This window comes from Phalacrocorax aristotelis, chromosome 7 (genome assembly GCF_949628215.1).
Source record: "Phalacrocorax aristotelis chromosome 7, bGulAri2.1, whole genome shotgun sequence".
Lineage (NCBI taxonomy): Eukaryota > Metazoa > Chordata > Aves > Suliformes > Phalacrocoracidae > Phalacrocorax > Phalacrocorax aristotelis.
In genome coordinates this window covers 40,560,016-40,580,918 of record NC_134282.1, presented here as the reverse complement: position 1 = coordinate 40,580,918, position 20,903 = coordinate 40,560,016, and the positions used below count along the sequence as shown (strand labels likewise).

The window sequence follows — 20,903 nt, the reverse complement described above, 5'->3', positions numbered from 1 at the left end:
CAATACCTTAAACTCATATCAAAGCTCTGGTCTGCAAATATTTACATACTTGTCCAAGTTTCCTAATACAAGTAAAAGAACTGTCATATACAGTCATATAAAAGAACTAACAACTGTCAGGCACATCTACTTGTAGAGTGAGGTTCACAGAGCATATAAACACGTCAGCTGGAAGACACTTTTGGAGCTCATCTAGGCCAAAGTCCTACTCAAAGCAGGAAAAATTACACCAGGGCCACATCCAGTTGAGCTTTTAGTATCTTCAAGGATGGAGATTCTGTAACATCCCTCGGCTCCTGTTCCAATTTCTGACTACTTGTATGGCGACAATTTTTTCCTAATGTCTAATGAGAATTTTCTATATACCAACTTTTCTCTATTGCCTCTTTCCTGTCCCTGTGCCCTCTGAGAAGGGTCTGGCTCCATCTTCTGTATACCTTCCCATTAGATAGTTCAAGACAGTAGAAAGGTCTGCCTTAGCTTTCTCTTCTTAACACTAAGCAAACCCAGTTCTCTCTCTTCCTACCCCATGTGCTCCAGCACCCAATACTGGTGGTATCTGCTGGGACTCACCCCAATGTGTCAGTGTCTTTCTTCTACTGGGGTGTCCAATACAGGACACAGAACTCCAAATGCAGTCTTATAATTACTGACTATAAGGGAACTGTTACTTCCTCAGCCGGCTGGCTTCATTTTACTAATGCAGGCCCAGGTGCAGTTGGTTGCCTTTGTCACAAGGGCACACTTGTGGCTCCTGGTCAACCTGCTTTTTAACAGAACGCCCATCACCTTTTCTACAGAATGTTTTTTCAGCCAGTACTACTGCACGGGGTTATTCCAACCCAGATGGAATACCCAGTCACACTTGCCCTTGTTAAACTTAATGAGGCTTAGTTCAGCTCATTTCTCTTGCCTGTCAAAGAAGCTCTGAATAGCAGCTATACCCTCCCAGCTATCATAACCAACCTGGTAATCTACACTGCTGTTGATGGAAGCAGCTATTCTGAAATATCAAGCTCCTTACCTTTGTAGAAGCAGTAGATTTTACAAAATGTATGGCTTGATTCCCTGTGCTCTCAACATGCTACATGCTCACATTAGCAGCTTTCTGAATGTCTTATGAATATAGAAGTGTTGCCTCTATTTTCTTCTATGGGTTTGAGCTCCTTCTGGCATCACCCAGGATGCATCAGCCCCCAATCCAACTGGTTCAGTCAGTGCCAGAGGGTAACATCAAGAAGTACCTAGGCCACAGAAGAGAACTTAGATGCATTTGAACTAAAAAAAACCCAAAACCAAACGTAATGCAACGTCCTTCTGCATGGTCCCTAATGCGGAAGGACACAGGCTGATATTGAACTGAGATAACAGGAAATGTTACAATTCAGCTCAACAAATGCTGACAAGGTTCAAATCAGGAATGTTCAACTATTTTATATTAATAAGAAAATCCCAAGACAAAGCATCACAGTGGAAATCCTTTCCAGAACTTTGTTCCATTACAGATCAACATTTTTGCCTGACACTGGATGGAAACAACTTTTCTTGAAATAACAGTTTCTAAACACATCAGAATTCTTCTTTGTTTGGTTGGGTTTTTTTTAAAAACCAATACTAGACTGATAAGTAAGAATAGTGTAATTCACTGTCAAGAAACATTTACCATGATTTCTTATGAGAGCTAAAAAGGGGACAAAAGTTTTGTCACAGAATAATTCAAACAGATAAATCTTATGGCACATTTCAAAGGCTGACATCAAAACAATTTTATGTAGGCTCTCTTTACACAGTAAATAGTTACATATAATATGCATGACAAGAATATGACAGTTTCAGTATTTAATATTCAATCTCCAATCTAAACATAAGCATTCAAAATAAAGTATTTTTACGCCATTTCAGTAGTCACTTAGCTCAGTAGTTGGCTGCAATAATCCTTCAAGTTTTCACAAACTGGATGGAGCTATAAGCACAAAAACCCCCCATTAAAGTTAATGCATGACAAAGTTCTACTGCAACCCTCTGAAAAGCAGAGAATTACATGTAAAGAAATTCAGACACTGAAGTGCATTGAAATGTATTGTGTCCTACAGTAGAGTTTGATACTCTACTAGTCAGAAACATGATGGTAACTTCAAAAGGCACTCTGACTTAAACTATAGTAACTCTGGTCCACAAGCATTTCAGAATCTTGGTATTGTATAGTAGAAAAAAACCCTATATTTATTCAATATAAATTGCTTTAATCTCTGTCCTAGCCCCAGAGCAGTCAAATTTTATTGCACTTTTAAAATATTCTGTGTAGGCTGTGATAAAAATCTAATATTTACACATTGTGTGTGTTAAAGAACAATGCATTACTTTGTAAAATATTTTAAGAACCACGTTTTAGCACTTATTCTTGCATTATTAATATAACCAGAGGCTACACCAAATATATATATATTTTTTTTTTTTTTTTAATTAGGTCCTGTTCTAGAAACATTTTTGGTCCTTCAAAAAATTTGTTATGATGCCAGTTGTGAACATGAATTGCAGCAATGTTCACCTGAAATTGCAGTAGTTAGAACACTTAAATAAATAAATACATAATTCCTAAACAAGCAATAGTTTTGGAGTTTTGTAAATAAACTGCTGTGGAAAGTCTGTAAAGAGACTCAATTTGGCATGTTATGACTTTAATTAGCAATAACTTCAGAGAGTTATACAACCTCTGCCAGGGTAGAAAACAGTTTGGTAGGCACATCTTATAAATCAGCCTGGAAAAAAGACCCAAAAAATACTGATTATTCCTTAGGTTGTATTAATAAATAAAAATTATCAAAAAGTAACATGATTCACTGAAACCAAAACTGATATTCATGTGATTCATGGGGGGGGAAGAGAAAAGCAACTCTACTCTTTTTTAAATAAAACCTAAAGGAAATTAACAAGCCATAAATGAATATATGATAACTAAGATGTACAAGATACAAAGGTTGGCAGAATAAAATGAGCATTATAAATTTATAGAAATACTGATCTAGACAGAAAAAATCATCTTGCATTTTTCAATTCAAATTTGAAGAAACATTCAGAATCTGTGGTTGGTAAAACAAATTCAGTGCAAAGCACTAGCTCTGATGAAATTTTGCTGACATCTAGGTTGCCCTACATTCCTATTAAAACATGAGTGGTAACATAAACGAAACATAACAATAGATGTACAGTTATGTCATTTACATATAAATATATGTATATGCATGTTCTAGAAATTCAAATTATGTCAGGAGGCCTCATAGGCTGTGTTGGATATATTTTATATAGTACAGTTGTAGATTCTATGTTCATGGCATACGCAAAGTGCTCTACGTATGCAGCCCTGTGTTCCTCTGCAGTTTTTTATTCTCTATAGAATAGCTTTCTTTTGGTTTTCTTGACTAAAAACTTTTGGTTTGAGAGAGCAAGGAGAGGCTACTCACAGGCTTTTGTGGAAAACACAGGATATGCTCTTTAAGATTGCTATTGATTGATAAAGTGATTACATGTTTCTGTTCAAAACCAAGAACCATGTTGGTAAGCTTGCTGTTAGTACAGACAAAGAGCTGTCACAATATCTAATGTAAATGCCTAGTCTATGTAGTTCATGGAGCCTTCAAAGGGTAATTGAAACTCTTTCAATTCAGAAGCCTACTCTTTCTCATTGCCCACACAGAGAGATGTTTCTGAATTTGGTAATGAAAATTCCACTCCTTCCCTCCAAAACAGAGAGAATAATATCCAGTGCTACACCAAATTTAAACCTCTGTCCCATCACTAATAAACTGCATACCTTGCAAGTAAAGGTCAATGTTGTTTGAGAGGACAAAGACAAAACTTAGTATCAAGAATTAATATAGCTCATTAAATAACTACATAATGTGATTTTTCCATAAGTTAAACAGTTAAGCTGCAACTGTACTATATTCTAGCATATACATTAAACTTAATTGTAACTAGGTTAACAGCCACATTTGCCTTTTTCTTGCTCCTCATTCAGGTGTTCTGTAGAGCTGTGCCCATTGGAGCGCACTACCCCTTCTGGGATCCAGGATTTATCCACACACCGTTCCATGCGCTTCATAATGAGGTCGAGCAGAGTTTCAATGGCTTTGCTTACATTATTCCCATTAGCTGCACTGGTTTCAAAATACGGTATTCTGCAGAAGACAAAACCCACAAACTTACATCACACAGTTTATATTCATAGGAGCAAAAGCAATACATGACTACTGCCACATACTTAGAAATCACACACTGTTACTGCTACTCCATAGCAGAAAGACACTAAGTAGACAGTGGTCTGAAATACAAAATTAATGAAATGGCTGCAACTGTAAGTAGGGCAGAAGAATAAGCTTTACTCTACATCATGGAGTCCACAATTTACAGAGGCACTGGTCAGTATGAGTTCCCAAAGTTATGCTCCCAAGGTCTGTTTTTTTCAGTTCTGTTCCCCACAAAAGATGCAATTGCTTTGTATGGCCTCGTGTGCATAAGTGGTCTCCTTACTGATTTCCATCTACGTCAGCTAGGGTGTCATTTCAAGAGGGAAAGCTAGTACAGGCATTCCCCTGCAGGCAAGGCAGTAAAGACTCCTAATGTGGTACTCTAATCACTACAAGTCGTTTGTTCTGTTGACGTCTCTCTTACAGACAAAAAAAAAAACCCAAACCCATAAAATCCCTCTGCTCGGACCACCTGTGACTTTGTGGGTGGGGAACTGGCTGACAGGCTGCACCCAAAGAGTGGTGATAAATAGCTCCTTTTCAAAGTGGCAACCTGTCATAAGTGGAGTCCCCCAGGGATCAATATTGGGCCCAATGTTATTCAGTATCTTTAGAAGTGATCTGGATAACGGCATCAACTGTAGCCTGATGAAGTTTGCTGATGGCACCAAGTTGAGTGGGGAAGTAGACACTCCAGAAGGGAGAGCTGCTCTGCAGGAAGATCTGGATAGGCTGGAAGAGTAGGCCAACAAGAAGCTTATGAAGTTCAACAAGGAGAAGTGTAAGGTCATGCACCTGGGAAAACATAATCTGGGAGTGCAGCACAGAGTGGGATCCACCTGGCTGGAGAGCGGCTCTGTGGAAAGGGACCTGGGGGTCCTGGTGGACAGGAAGCTCAACATGAGCGAACAGTGTGCTGCTGCGGCCAAGAAGGCCAACAGGATGCTGGGTTGCATCAAAAAGGGCATCGCCAGCAGAGAGAAAGAAGTCATTATACCGCTCTACTCAGCGCTTGTCAGGCCACACCTGGAGTACTGTGTACAGTTCTGGTCCCCACTATACAAAAAGGATGTGGACAGGCTGGAAGGGGTCCAGAGAATGGCCACCAAGATGATCAAAGGATTGGGCAGCCTGCCATATGAGGATAGGCTGGGAGAACTGGGTTTGTTCACCCTTGAGAAAAGGAGGCTTAGAGGGGATCTCATCACCATGTACCAGTACTTAAGGGGTACCTACAAAGAAGATGGAGACTCCCTTTTTACAAGGAGTCACATGGAGAGGACAAGGGGGAATGGACACAAGTTGCTCTTGGGGAGATTCCAATTGGACACCAGAGGGAAATTTTTCACAGTGAGGACAGTCAACCATTGGAATAGTCTCCCCAGGGAAGTGGTTGACTTGCCATGTTGGACACCTTCAAGAGTTGCCTGGAGAGGGTGCTGGGCCATCTTGTCTAGACTCTGCTCTTCCCAGAAAGGTTGGACTAGATGATCTCTGAGGTCCCTTCCAACCTGTGATTCTGTGATTTGTTAAAAAGGGTTTCTGGGCATTTTAGTTCATTATCATTGTGGGCCAGGATGTTTCAATGGCAGGTCTGTAGGCTTTTGACTTTCTGTACTCAGTGCTCCCTACAGGGTGGTGCTGGGTGGCTACATTAGCATACTCCCCAATAATGACTGAAACAATCACTTTGTAATTTTAAGTCTTTCTTAACTTGCAAGATTCCATGAGTGGTCAAAAACAATAAATTACTGTCTCAGCATGTAGGCCTCCTGCAGTTGTTTTCAAAATACATCACTTAGAAGTACATGAACTTCCCACAGAAAGAGGATATTCACTATCTCACATTTTTGTTACCAGAAGACTGGTGCAGCAGGATTTATCTTGCTTCCCCGCAGGAGCATTTGGGAAACTGACTCCTAGCAGCTATCCTGTCTCACTTCTACAGGACAGAGAACTTTGTAACTATCTACAGATTGGACATGATCTACAACTTTGACTTAGTTCCCTATTCCTAAATTAAGTTGACATTTTCAGCCACAAAGATAAACATTTCATAAATTATTTCCAGAAGGTGAAGTCTCATCCAAAGAGATCTCTTTCAAATCTTTAAGGAATGGCTACATGCCACCTGCTGCTGTTAAAAAGTTCTTGCTCCTTCATAAGCAGCTGGTTAAAGTACCAAATGCACTTGCTGTTGCATGTGACATGGACTTCAACCAAGCATTTTCACAGAAGAAAAAACTAAGAAAGTAATATTGCACTAAACCCATTTGTCTCTAATAGACAGTTTCTTCTGATTTGCCTCCAATGACTCTTCAAGGCCAAGGAAAGCTAATTTGTGACTATGTGATAGGAAACACAACAGGACTGGACCTGCAGAACAAGGCAGGTAGCACTGAGGACCTAGCATTCACACTATGCATGTTTTGCAGGCTTTGCTTTGGACCAGCTCTAATCTAGTCCCTCAGACTGAACACAGATTACTGGTTGGAGCACATCATCTAGTTAAGTTTTCAACTGAGAAGAAATCCAGTTCACATGCTAGAAAGCTGCTCCACTGTGTGACTCAAACCACAATAAAAGGACCAGAAGATTTGCTGCAGAAGTGCACTTCTGATCCACACTGAAATGCAAATGTAATCCAGAGATGAGACCCATGGAAGAGTTAAGGGAGTATAAGAGTGCTATGGGATTAATTAGTATCCAATAGGAACAAAGATTTCACATAGTTCCTTTAGGAACACATGACCTGTACCTGTAGGGAAGGGGAAGAGCAATGCTACCCTGTCTTCCTGCTGGTCTGACTTGATTTTTAGACTCTTTGGGAGTCTCAGAGTGCAGATGCCTGCAAAAAGACACTGCTGTCCCCTTTGAGGCTAAGTGACCAAGGATTCAACCAAGGTACAGTCCTAACAAAATTGCTTGAACAGTTGGAATATTGAATGGGGAGGAGATAGAGTACAGAACCATGGTCTGGACCAGAACTACTCTTCTGTGGGTACCCCTCTGTAAGCAGACTGTCCAAATGCCAATGAGCGGGTCCTGAGGCTCTCAGAGAAACTGAGGCTGCTTGTTTCCGTGGCCATGTCAGAGACAATGGCTAACCTACAACAAACTTCTGTAAAACAAATCAGCTTGTAAATTAGGATACCATGGCTAGGTATTATTTTTGTTTTCCTTAACATCTGACGTGACTCTCATCACCTCACCAAATGCTCTTTCAGATTTCACTTTGTAAGAGACCTCAGTTTTCTGTGCCCAATAGAAAGCCTCAGCACAGGCAAGAGCAAAGAATTAGACCCCCATCGTTTACCTGCCTCGCCAGCTAAATTCTATCTCTTTTCCAGAACGTTGGTGAAAATTTACTTTGTTTACTGCCAAGGAAATAAGATTAACTAATCTCCAATGCAAGATTTTTGCAATACTAAGTAGGCAACGCAGAAATCATTAATCTCTGACAGAAAAAAAAAACATATTCCAAAATGCTTATTCTCTCAGTAACCTTTCAGTATACAGAAAAGGCATTACAGAAAACATTTGATTCTGCTTTAAACACGGCAATAACTGGAAGGAAGTTACTTACTCATATTTTTCTGCAAGTTCCTTAGCCTCCTCTTCTTTCACCATTCTCTGGTCTTCCAGATCGCTCTTGTTTCCACATAATACAATGTCAGGGTTTTCACAATATGCATGCATTTGTAGCTGACCTAACAGCAACAACACGAATAGGGGTCACAACTTACCGTCACACATAAAGCTCACTAAGAACACTACTACATTTCAACAAGGACAAAAAGTCCTTCAGGAACATTACTCTGAAAGACAGAAAACAAGTATGTTCTCTGTTATCTCACAGGACTTCTGCTATTGCACTGAGGAGCTGGAGAACAGGTGGATATCCACTGTAATGTACTCAGTGAAAAAGCCAGGGAACAAGCCAGGGGAGCAGAAGCCTGACAAAGTTAGCATGGAGGTTGCGTATTCGTAGCTTAGGGAGTTATGCTCACCAAGCATCTTCAGTGAGCTGCCAGGAGATGATATACTTCCCTCTCCTGATGGATGACACAGTTTGGGAGCTCCTTCACCTACATACACCAGCCTAGTAATTTGTCTTCCATTAAGTTTTACTGACAAAGCTTCAGGTGAGTCAGAAAGAGTTTTGCATAGGCTTTCTACCTATACACCAGAGTCAGGGATACGACATTCTCTCAGCTTGCTTTTATACAGGTTTAAGATTCAAGTTCAGTAGGTAAAGCTGAATTTCAGGTAAGCGCTAGAAGCCACCACTAGCAGCTATTACAGTTATGAATGCAACATTTACTTTCCCTTACTGAGACTGCTATAAAAACCAGGTTTTTGATAGTATTTTTCAGCTCTATTTCTCCGTGAGACTCCATATTCACAAAGATATCTCCCTCCCCACCTGTGCAAAGAAAAAAAGAAGGAATAAAGAAAAGCCATACTTATCCAGTTCCTGACATTGAGAAAGCTTTGCTCATTTGTCATATCAAAGAGTAGAAGAAACCCCATGGCATCTCTGAAGAAAGCCGTTGTCAAGCTACGAAACCTAGACCAGCAAAGTGAAATTAGTTGGCTCATCTGACAAGTTACTTTGAAAATATAACTGCATACAGTCATAAAACTGAGGTAACTTAAGACTGAATTAACTAGGATGAAGTATTAATCATAATTGTTTTGCTGATGTAGAGACGGGATAACAAGAATTACTAACATTACTACAGCTTAATCAAGGCCTAAGGAAGTCAAGGAGACATTTCACTCAAGCATGAGAACTTTAGATAGTGTCTTCTACTATAAAGCACAATTGATCCAGATTCAGAAATTAAAATAAGAATGAAATTCAAACTCTGGACAGGAATTTGTCTCCTATACACACCAGATCTTGATTTTAAGACTATCAACCACTAGGATGCTAGTCTATTGAAAGACAAATAGAAAATAATCTTTTGAGGTGATTTCACCTGACTTTCCCAAGACCTCAACATATTTACAGAAATTTAAGGAAAACTGAAAAAATAAAAGCCTTAAAAATATCTATATGCATTGGATATGAAAAAATAAACAGAATGTTTCCAAAAGACAAGAAGCAACAATTACAGTTTTAATGTTCTACAGTTGTAAGTTACGTTGCAATTTAATGAGTATTCATAGGAAACTTTCCATCACTGTTAAAATTAAAGTAAGTACACTTTCCCATCTTGAGTCATACAACTAAAATGTAACAATCAATAAAGAGAATTCATGTACTCAGTTCCATTTGCATCTAGCTTGATGACAGTTGCCTTACTTGCTAGGTGGGGGAACAGTACAAACCTTTCCTGCCCTGCAGTATCCCAGAGCTGAAGATGTATCCTCTGTCCTCTGCCACCAACGCCATCTGGCCCATTGGGTCTATACACCTGTAGAAGGTAGATTTGCAAGACTGAGTGTTAGTGGCCCAGCCTCTACAGAACACAAAATAACTGACATTTAAAGTCATTAAATGCAGCAAAACTAGCACTGCTGATACAAAGATCCCAACTACAACTCAATTCCTCTGCATTATAAGGTAAAACTAACATGGGTTGCATTTTAATTTTGCATCCAATTGAATATTTAAAAATAAGGGTAAAAAGTGAAACTGAAAAAACAGTATCCAATAAACTATGGACTCCAAAAGCTATTTAGAACAGCCATTAAGTTTCATTAGGCAAGCTTAATTTAGCATTTTGATTTTCTGGTTTTTGCTATTATCTTGCATCATGTTCAAATTAAAATGTAATTTTAAGAAAGCAAGTAATCATGTAAGACCAAAAAAGCAAGATCATGTAAGCTGGCAATAAATTTCTACCGCTAACAGAACCTCACTAGCAAACAGAATATACTCATAAACACATCTTTTCCTAGCTGCCAAAAGATTGCTGAAAAAGACCTGAAGGTAGACCTTACCATATCACAGCTTAAAAGAAATTGGATTATAATAATAAAAGCTGAGAGTTTACTCAGCATGGAAGTATAAATAAGGGCACCTGTTAGCTTTGGAAGGATCAGATAAGAATAGATTCATTTCTTGTTTAGAACACTTCATGTTAGGTCATCTTCTTTACCTTCAACTGTCATCATACCTAAGATCACCAGAGTTACAAACATTACCTTTAGAGACACATAAACTTGCTGAATTTGTGGATTATATGACTCAGGTTGCAAAACCTAAATCTTATCCTGAGTTATCAAATATGGTGATCAATTAAACATACCATGTTTACTATCCCACAAAAGGAATACTAATTTATGCAAGAGACCAGTTTTGCATTTCACCAAGATATTTACTCCTTCTGCTACCATGGTGCGTATCATCCATCAAAAGCCGGTCTGCACAATGCCCATTAAAACATCCAGATTTCTGGACACTTGGGAAATCATCAGACTCCACTGAAAGGCATTTAATACTTCTACAATAAGGAGGAAAAAAACTTGTGCCAACTCAATTTCTCAGTGCAGTAAAGACTAGCATCCAAATGGTCATCATAATGCAGCACTCGGCTTCACGTCAAAAGTATGTTTGCCTAATTTAATAACAATTCAGGGGGTAAAAAAAAAAAACCCCAAACCAACCAACCAAAACAAAACAGCAAAAAACCTAACGTATTTTTCACAATTCTCTGGTAGCAGTAACTGCTTAGGAAGCCAGATCAGCTCCATTATCATGTTATGTCATTCCATTCACACGCTTTAAAGCAGTTTAAAAAGCATCATTGCAGTCATTATTCAGTAGCCATTTCAGTTCACAAACAGCAAAAACATTTTTACTACAGCCCGATCCTTCCTCATGAAGTGAGTTCAACAGTAAAAGTGCTACTCCAGGTACTACGTGCACAACTCACGGAGTAAATACACTCATCAACACTTGCTGAGCAGTAAGAAGGGGTTGCTTGGAATCAGCTCTTCTTACTTTAAGGAAAATGACAAAATAACCCAACAATGACAAAAATAACCAGGTAAAATGAGATCATTCCTTGTCACAAGATTAAGTACACAGTAACTGTTGATTGCATGCCTACGCATACGGATCGGTAGGTTAGATTTTTATAAAATAGATTCTAGCCATCACCAAGACAGATACCATTTTAAAGTAGCACGTGGTTTGTGAAAACTCACCACTCTCTTTTCCCGAAAGTCAATGCCCACTGTTGTGATAAATTTGGAATTAAATTTGCCATCTGTATATTGGTAAAGAAGGCTGGTCTTTCCTACTCCAGAATCACCAAGTGCTAGAAATTTTATGAGGTAATCATAGTCCCCATCAGACATAGTGAGAATTCAGGAGGCACCTTAAAAAACAAAGCAAAAAGGATTAGTTAGTAAACAACTCTGCTAAGGCTTCTTTTGACAAATGTTTAAAATACAAATCATTATTTGAACTACAAAGCATCCAGCAGTGAGACCAGTTCTGTATTCTTTTACACTGGTTTCACTTTAAACCCTGAGTTATGCCAATTTTCAATATCAAATTCAGCTGAGACTGAAAAAAATGCATAGTTAATTTTATTGCATTCCTCTTATTACAAAGATAAGGCAACACAATTTTAACTTCTTGAGGAAAGACTGAAGAATCAAGGTCAACGAATTCAATATATCTGGAACATGAACTGCAGAACTGTTTTTGATCTGTAATGGAAGCTAGCAAAAGCTACTTAAGCATGCCAGCAATGCAATTCTGACCTCACGTTCACTGTGACATTATAAACGTATGCAAAAAAAAAAATCCGGACCACCCACTATAAGTAAAACTGTCAATCATTTTCTATTAATAGTTACTTTTCAGTCTTGAAAAGTATTTTCATACCAGGAGGAAAAATAACGAAGCAATATTTTGTTGTTGTTTGGTTTTTGGGGTTTTTTGTTTTGTTTAGAGGACCAATTTTCAAAGGTTTTAAAGTTTTTATCATGATGATAGTTAATCATTTAAACTAAATCTTGATACTGAATTGCCATTAAACATCACACATACTTTCTCATGGCCCATACACTTGTAAGAAATTTCTCTCTATCATTTTTGTGCCTTTGAAAAAATAACCATATTAGATATAGTCTGATCAAAGTGCAGCAACAGCTAGAACATACAACAAAAATCACTGGCAAATTTCATATATCTAGAAAGACCGATGTCAGCACACTAGTACTTTCCTGTTGAGTAGCTACTGAGCCTCTCTTCCCCCAAAACAAACAGCAGAGAGCTGCCTTATGTTGTTTTCAGAGAAATGAACATGAAATGATAAGCCCAAAATAACTATTCTAAAAGCAACATAAAACTGGCATTAAATTGCCTCTTATCAAGGAGGGAAATAGATACCAAAATAAAAATAATAAGAGAGATGATGAAATAAAATACAAAACAAACAAAAAAATCTGTTTCAACTGTAAATAAGTATTTTTGGAACTATCTGTAGCTTGAACTAGATAAAATTATTACTTTCAAGTCAAACACTGCAGTAGTTTGCATCAATGGCAAAACACCAATTCATTTCTTGAATAGCAGCTCACAGCTTGAGGTTTGGAACAAACTCCGTGTCTCAAGTATGTGGGCATCAATTGCCATCATTGAGCTAAAACCACAACTATCTTTAAAGCTTCAACTTTGTGTTAGTACTGCTCTTGGTTACAAGACAGAACTAGAATTAGTCGACTTTGCCATGACTGGACTTACCATGATCAAATGCAGAGACAACAGTCAGATTCACACGCAGATACTCTCCAACTGAAGAGTCAGTGGAAAGCATCTGACACCTTTTTGCTGTTTCCAGTTTTGAAGTCTCCCTTCCCCCAGCCAAGGCATATTTTACATTATGCCCTCAATGACAGTAAAACCTTGCAGGAAAGGGATATTAAGGGACAGAGTTCACACTCACTACCACACCACAGCCAGCTAATTCACTTTCCACTGCTGTGTTTTAACACAAAGTTTTGCAATAGAGTTTACGAAAAAAAAAAACCCACAGTAATAGTTATCAGTGAACTTTTTACGTAAATACACCGCAACTGGAGGCCTGCATCCACCACACAGGTCTGAAGGAGTGGCATGTTCAAGTGAGCAAGTGGAACATGCAGCTACACAGCAACATAAGAACATTTTGAGAAGAATTTAAAAGCCACGATCCATTAGACACACTCACACACACCAGCAAAAGGGGGTTTTGGGTTTGGTTTTGATTTTTAAATCCTGGCCCTTGTTGGGGAAGGAAAAAAAGTGTAAAGTCAGATCACCTACCTTGTAGCTCTGCAAAGGGTCTTTTCATTCAAATGCTCTAGAAGAAAGGGAAGAGTATTTTAAAAAGCAGACAAGAAGGTTTACTAAAGACTGGATTTCATTTAGACTTCCATCTCTTACATGGTGTTTCTTTTGCCCTCAAATGTCTTCCAAGGGCAAAGGGCTGTGTAAGCTCCCCCTCTATGCAAGTGTATGTTCTTTCAGCTTCAATATCCCTAAATTAATTGTTACTTAAAATGGCCTGAATGCAAAGCTTTGGACCAGCGTGTTATACGAAGACAAGCTAGCTTCATGTCTTTTACTATGCTATCCCACTTGTACAGTATTTGCCTTGACTTCTTGGTATTTTGATAGCTAGCTATCGGGATACAGAACATGCTTTTAATAAAAGATACAAATGGTTGTATCACCTAATCACTGCTAATTTATGTTGTAAGAAAGCTAATTTAGCTTGCGCCCTGCACAAGGCCTTTCAGAGGAAGAAAGGGAGCTACAGCTCTTACCTGGAGCTGTATGAAACTGTTATGGTTCAGCTGCACCCTTCCACTGGACAGAGCCGGGTGAAAGCTCTGGTTAAAACAGAAAGGTCAAGGTTAGACCTTGGGGAAGTAAAACCTAAAGGTATTCCTAGTGTCACATCTGATTTGTAGAGTATCTGTTCGGACAAACACACCACACCGTTTGGACCATTTAAACCTCAATTCTCCATACGGCTGGTAACAAATACAATTTGTGAATGACTGATAGAGGACTAGAAGCTCTTCAGAGGAAGGGCATAAAAATGGATTTGCTTGAGAAGGAAATTTTCTCCTTAGTCTTTTGAAATGCACACACCTTTCACTGCACCCCATAATGTCACTCTATTATTCAAGTATCTCCAAGGAGTGGTTCTTGTGAAACCCTGCACAGTTAACCTATCCCTGGAGACGTGCAAAGAGCTATTTTCATAAAAGTTTCAAGCCTTGTCCTCCTCCCTGTACAAATATTTAAAAAGTGATCTCCACCCTCTACTTCTGAGACCTGCAGTCTCAGGGCCCAGACACAACCAGCTCCTCACAACAGAAATAAGAATATTTTCACAGCAAAATATATTCATAGCAAAAACTGCTGTGGAGTTTTTAAAAGTCATGGCCCTGTTACTATAAACCCATCCCATATTTTCCTTCCAGTTTTGCTTTTCTTTTTTAAATTAGGCTTTATAGCTTCACACCTTCCAGTCCTTTCTTCCACATTTCCATACTTTGTATATCGAGACAGTGGGAGGTAGAAAAGGAAGAATCAGAAAAAAATGATAATACAGTTATATCGGGTCACCAAAAAAAAAACTGAACAAAAAAACCAACCCAACTTAATTCATTTTAGAATGATCCATTCCAAATCTCGCTTCTAAGAGTAAGAACTCCTTGGCTGAAAAAAACTCACTGATGGACACAGTTTTAGACTCCACATCAAGCTCTCCAGGATTTTTGCGTTTTGTAAACCCCTCCTTGCATCCCATTCAGCTCTGGCTTTGCACTTTGCCTAGCATGCAGATGGGTAGGGGCTATGAACAAATGCTGCGAAAACTCCACTGGCCTTTTCCATTGCTGAGAGGACCCCCACAGCCATCCCTTTAGCTGTGCCCATACATACAGCTGCCACTCTGAAGCCTACACGCACATCCAGATCGTGACTTGCCAAGAAGGCATGCTCTGCAAAGCAAGTACTGCTTTTGTTCAGTGGATTTCCTAGTCCAAGGTAGTTTCATATTAACAGGCATTGCTGTTAACAGGCTCGTACTTTTGCCTCCAGGACACGAATATCACAACGCTATTGTGTGATAAAACATCCAAGGCTATGGCAGTGTTGTTCCTGAACAAATTAAGGAAATTTGCTTGGCATGCAGGATTCCCCCTGTGAAGTATGGTGACAGGGAATATGCTTTCTGAACAAACTGGCCTTGCACAAAACATGCAACTCCCCTGCTGCTACAGAGCTGATGGAGGGAAGAAGGAATACTGCAAAAAGGCACAAAGAGATGAATAAATAAACACTGAGCTGCAAACAAAAATGTGTATACACATACACACAGTGTAAAATTTGGGAAATCTGAACATGCTCTTAATTAGACAGTCCTCAAGCACATCAATTTAAAGTAAAGTATACCACTTACCCCAAACTCTGGTAAAGCAACAGTTAGGGCACACTGGAGATAGTACTTCCAGTAGAAGTATTTTTCTAGCACCACCTCTTTAGCACACAGCCAAGAGGCTTACGTCACCTGTTTGCATTCACATTGATGAGTGCTCAGAGATAAAGAGGTGTGCCTCATGTCTCCCTGTCTAAGGAAGGTGCTGCTTGACAGCATGGCTGGGAAGCAATTACACAGTTCCCATGTCCTACTTATTCCTAGAGGCAAACAGCATTTCAGAAGAGTTTGGCCATGACCTACCTAGAAGCAGATGTAAAGTACCTGCTAAATCACCTACACACCTTAATACAATTACATTGCTCCTAACGAGTCTTTACATGGAAAAAGGAAGTAACAATGGAGTATATAGATCACAGCTGTTCAGTTCCATTCACAGCTTTACCTCCTTCTCTCTCAGGTGCGAGGAGGATACAGTAGTCTCTAATGCAACCTGCTGTTTTCTTTCTTGCTCTTGTACAGACTCGAGGACACTGTGCTACCCCATGGATACCAAGGTGAAAGCCATCTTTACCAATGAAGAGAAAAAATTTTCTTTGGTAAAGACTAGAACATAAGGTATTACATCTGACATGACTTCAGACCACAACTGAAGCACCACCCCGTTTCACGGAGAAGCAATACGTATTTACCAGAGGAAGCTGTTTGGCGTTGGGGGAAAGGTCCTCCCCACACTATACCACCTAGCCAGCCCTCCCAAGAGCAAAAATGCCACCGTTCTGTATGAAACTATTCAAATAAAACCATTTGTTTGAGTCAACCCACTCTTCCCCATAATACTAAGAGAAACGACTCTCTGTACACAGGCTCACACATCACCCCAGCAGCCCAGATCTGCAGTGCAGCCAGACACTAACATGGTAGGATATACCACACAACTATACAGAGACAAACTATTTCAAATTTGCCAAAACACAGCTATTAGACCAATAATTAATTCATATTTTAAGATAACACACATCACATTATCCATTTGGGGATGGACAGCAGACACTCAAGAGGTACAGTTAACTTTTAACAGTGTCACCTTCTGCAAGCACCACTCAGCTTTCTGGTCGATCTTACAGACAAAGACAGGCAAGTTGTGTCTTGGCCTTGCCTTCTTTGTTTGGGAGAACCAGACCCCACTGGAACAGTGGGACATTCACTAGGCTGCGTCCTAGAGGTAGAAGCCAAACTGCAGTGAAGTCTGCATATTCCCCCTGCAATGGAGATCCAGCCCTTGATGGACAGAGGGAGCACAGCAAAGGTTTATATCCCTTGGCATCTATCACAGCAAGAGCACTGTGCTATAGGCAAGAAAGTTGGAGTCTGCTGAAGAAGGTTCCACTGTATTCATATATAATCGAGCAATATTTGTAAATATACCATGAAAAAGTCAACACTACTTAGAGTTCAAAAATGCTTTGCAAATGAAGCTTTCCCCAAATACAGCTTTATTCTTAAAAAGCAGTTGAGGCTGCTTGCTTATGATTAGAGTTGACATGGGCATTGGGGGAAGAGAAGTCCAAATCCCACAGAGACAGGAAAACACTGCAGGTGTCTCAATGGACAATGTGGAAATAAAATACATGGTAATAATGCATTTCTACAGGTTTGATAATTCTGCGAGTACGAGTAAATTCATACTGGAAAAGCTTCTCACCCAGGCACTACACAGAGTTAAACTTCAATAGCTGTTTTATGCATCACCTGATCTGTTACAGCAGAAGCAATGAGAAAGTGATCTGGACCTCAAAGGAATACATTCGTTAATCCTGTCATACCAGCACTTCCATCACACTACAGCAAAGCAATAACCAAATTCTCGCCTAGTGTGGGTGAAGCATAGCCAACAGCCTCACCCTGCTATAAGGCTTCAGTAACACCTTAATGCTTGCAAAACTCGTCACCATCAGACACTTGGCAGCTCTGTCGAAACAAGGGACAGAGTGTCAAACAATGTTCCTACTTAATCAACACTATTAGAAGTGCCTTTGGCTAAAAGCTGCCAGATAAGTTCAAATGTAATATAAACAAATTACGACAACAATTATTTATAACTGCTGAGCTGGGGGAAGAGAGTTGTTAAACACTTTACTGAAATATTCTGAGCTTTTTTTTTCTTAGGAAAGCATATGACTGGCTAGCTTTAATTTTGACCAAAATGACAATTTCTGTGACTTCTGGGACTTTTCTGTAAAATAAATACGAAAAAGGAAAACACCCCTTCTCACAAATGAAGGGAAGAGAATCAGTTGCTCTGAGCATTTATCTTTCAGTTACTCTCAATTGCTTTACTTGACATTTCACTGTTATGACCTTTTTAGTTTCAACTATAGAGCAATTCTAAGGAATTGTAGGATCAATGTCTAGGAATTGTCTCTTTTTTTTGAAGAATCTAAGTAATTTTAAGGGTGCTTAGGTTACACATAGAAGTCTGCAAAAATACATGCAAACAAATAGGCTACGAGGCTTTAGCTCCCAAATGCTGTTGTCACTTCTGTCTCAGCTGAAGATGCTCTAGGACACTTGGTCAGCTATCAGCATTGCTATAACTGCTGAATTCTGCAGAGCAAGAAGAACTGAGAGGCACACAAAACACTCTGAGAATGAGCTATAAGAGATGCCAAGCATAAAATCATGATCCTACCCAGAAAGGGGGCACAAAAGGGGTAAGTGAAATAACAGGTCTGCAGATGTGGTGAGAACCTTGCACAACAGGCTGTGCAAAGAAACAGCAGGTTCTGGATTTCATTTCCAGGCAGCCAAGGGAAACTGGGAATAGAGAAGCCAGGAAAGGAAACAACAGTTAGTTTTGCAACTACATCTGCATTTCAGCATAACCAAACCAACGAAAAGGTGGCTGAATTTCAAAGAATGGCTCAGTTACATAAAGGAATGAAAGGCAGCATGGAACTGGAAACAATGGAAAATAAAACCAGGAATGTTACAGGTGATAACTCCAATATCACCCACACAGAAGGATGTCTGTCCAGTTTCAACTTCTCTGCAAAAAGTACAGCACCATCTCTCTTCCCTAATCAGTTTCTAAATTTTTATGCTTCATGGTGAGAAAATACTATAGATAAATAAAGATTTGCAAGAGTATCTGATGAAGACAGTTGAACTCCCTGAGAGGACCTGTCCCTCTCCTGGGAACAAGAGCTGTTCCCTCCCAAGTTCTATCTTTGAACTCTCATCAGAAGTTGCTTTCAAGTTGTAGCAATGAAGCAAACAGCTGTACCATGTGAATAAACCCCAGACTAGACTGAGAAAAATAAAGCAAATAATTTTTTTTGTTTAAAACAGCTCCATACTACTTGCTCCTTCCTCAACCATTCAGCCGTTCCTCTAATAAATACATTAAGCCACAATGCCTTACAAGTTAACATCCCACTCTTTTTCACTAACTTACAAACAGGAAATTCAGAGTGATGCCCAGCATCCTTCCTTGATGTGACAATTCTGACCTCTTTGGGACCCAGCTCATAGCTTACCCACAGCCTAACCTTAACATTTGTAATGCATCACTACACTGTACCTGCTCTTGACAGTATCAAGGAATTATGAATGACAGTCTTACATAAATTTATACAGTTTCGAACTCTTTCAGTCAACACAGGAACCACCATGATATCACCCACAAAGGTAGTCATATTCACAGAAGGAGAGAAGTATCCAGAATTTTGCCCACCCAGCCATTCAGCAACAATTCCAACTCCAGAAGGGCAAGGAAAAAGACAACACTTTAATTCTGCCCTCAGAAACAGCCACTGAAAGATAAAGGGGAATACAATATGAATCACACAGGACCATAAGAATTAAGCATTTCTTTAAGGAGTGGTTGGGTTTTCCTGGAGACAACAAAAATCTCCAGCAGCCAGCTAGAATAAGCAGACAAATGAAAAAGCAGAATAAAAGGCAAAAGAAAGGGTAAAAAAATCCAAAAGCTGAAAAAGGAAGCAATTTCCTCTGTGCAATTAGAATATGAATGAAGCAGCATCTCAGGGAAAACATGTGCAAATGCTCATGCTAAAGGAAGTACTATCTTTTATCCTCTGTCTATGCGGGTGATTCAGTAGGCTGCAATACATAACAGTCAGGCCAGGTTCTTCGTTTAAGCCTGTTAAAGCACATACAGTAAACAGCCAGAGGAAAATACTTGCAGCTTTTTTAAAGAGATACATTTTTTTTTTTCCTCTTCCAGAGCAGGAAAGTTCTCAGCTGCCTTCCACCTTGTTTTGTAGGACAGATAGCTGGAATACAGATAATGCTTCTGCAAAAGTCACACCACCAAGCTCATGAAGGACACAAGACACACGCTGCAGTAGAGGAAAATAATCTGGCAAAAATAAATTATCATGATTAGGTCATTTAAAAGTCTATGAGGAAGGTCAGGCAACAGACAACCTGAAGATACCTCCTAGTCACTCTTAGATAACAGTGAAACCCACACAAATATGATACAAATGGGACTATAAAATAAAACTGCATCATTCATCTAACATAAATCTGCTTCTCTTGTTTTTCATAGGAGGTAAACTCTGTTCCTTGCTAACTCTGTTTTTTTATTGGAAGATGCAACAAAAGTTACTCTTTTTTGCAGCTGCTACCATTCTTTAGCATTATTGCTTTTCTACAATATTGTGATCTGTTCTTATTTTTGGTGCAAGTTACTTGATTTACTTCAGCAATAAATAACGGGGGGCACAGTATCTAACACTTCCTAAATTTTGTTCTGGCTATTCCTCGGGAAGTTAAAAGTTTAATGATTACTTAGATGTCATGGAAAAGGGAAACTGGCAGTGGAGAAAAACCCTGTCTAGTAACTAGAAAAGGTTATTCCTTCTATTCCTTCATCTCAAATCCAATGCAGTTGGACTTGAAACACATGGGACAGTCAGAGATGCTAAGCAGGGAAGCGGTGCACGTGGACAGAGATGGAAAGACGTATCTAGATTGATAAAACTGAGGCTCACAGCTAGCATTCACTTCTCCCAAACTTTTAAAATCATAAAATCTTGACAGAAGCATCCCTCCAGGTGCCAAGCTCACTGGGTCTTCTCCAGATCATGTTGGCAACCACTGCAATGTGGAGACAGTCAGAGCACTGCAGGCTGGCAGCATGACACTTCAAAGAAATGGAGAGATGGGTCAGTCGTGAATAATCTGCTCTTAAGAGATCTCAAAAAGAAACTGAGCCTTTGATTTCAGC

The 20,903-nt window shown here is 39.4% G+C and overlaps 1 protein-coding gene across 5 annotated transcripts in view; it reads right to left on the bottom strand.

Moving 5' to 3' along the window:
• Positions 1-2,461: 2,461 nt before the first annotated feature.
• Positions 2,462-20,903, bottom strand: part of RAB27A (RAB27A, member RAS oncogene family) — a 34,042-nt gene continuing 15,600 nt past the window's right edge. The window contains exons 4-11 of one of the 5 annotated variants that reach the window (XM_075100324.1): positions 14,022-14,087; positions 13,519-13,555; positions 11,409-11,581; positions 9,585-9,670; positions 8,714-8,817; positions 7,834-7,957; positions 3,997-4,178; positions 2,462-2,759 (exon numbers count right to left, since the gene is read on the bottom strand). In XM_075100324.1, the coding sequence (XP_074956425.1) occupies positions 2,755-2,759; positions 3,997-4,178; positions 7,834-7,957; positions 8,714-8,817; positions 9,585-9,670; positions 11,409-11,561 (654 nt within the window). In that variant the 5' untranslated portion in view covers positions 11,562-11,581; positions 13,519-13,555; positions 14,022-14,087 and the 3' untranslated portion in view covers positions 2,462-2,754. Of the gene's footprint in view, positions 2,760-2,784; positions 4,179-7,833; positions 7,958-8,713; positions 8,818-9,584; positions 9,671-11,408; positions 11,582-13,518; positions 13,556-14,021; positions 14,088-20,903 lie in introns of those variants that run through there. The other 4 variants (XM_075100325.1, XM_075100323.1, XM_075100322.1 and 1 more) reach the window with 4 other exon arrangements.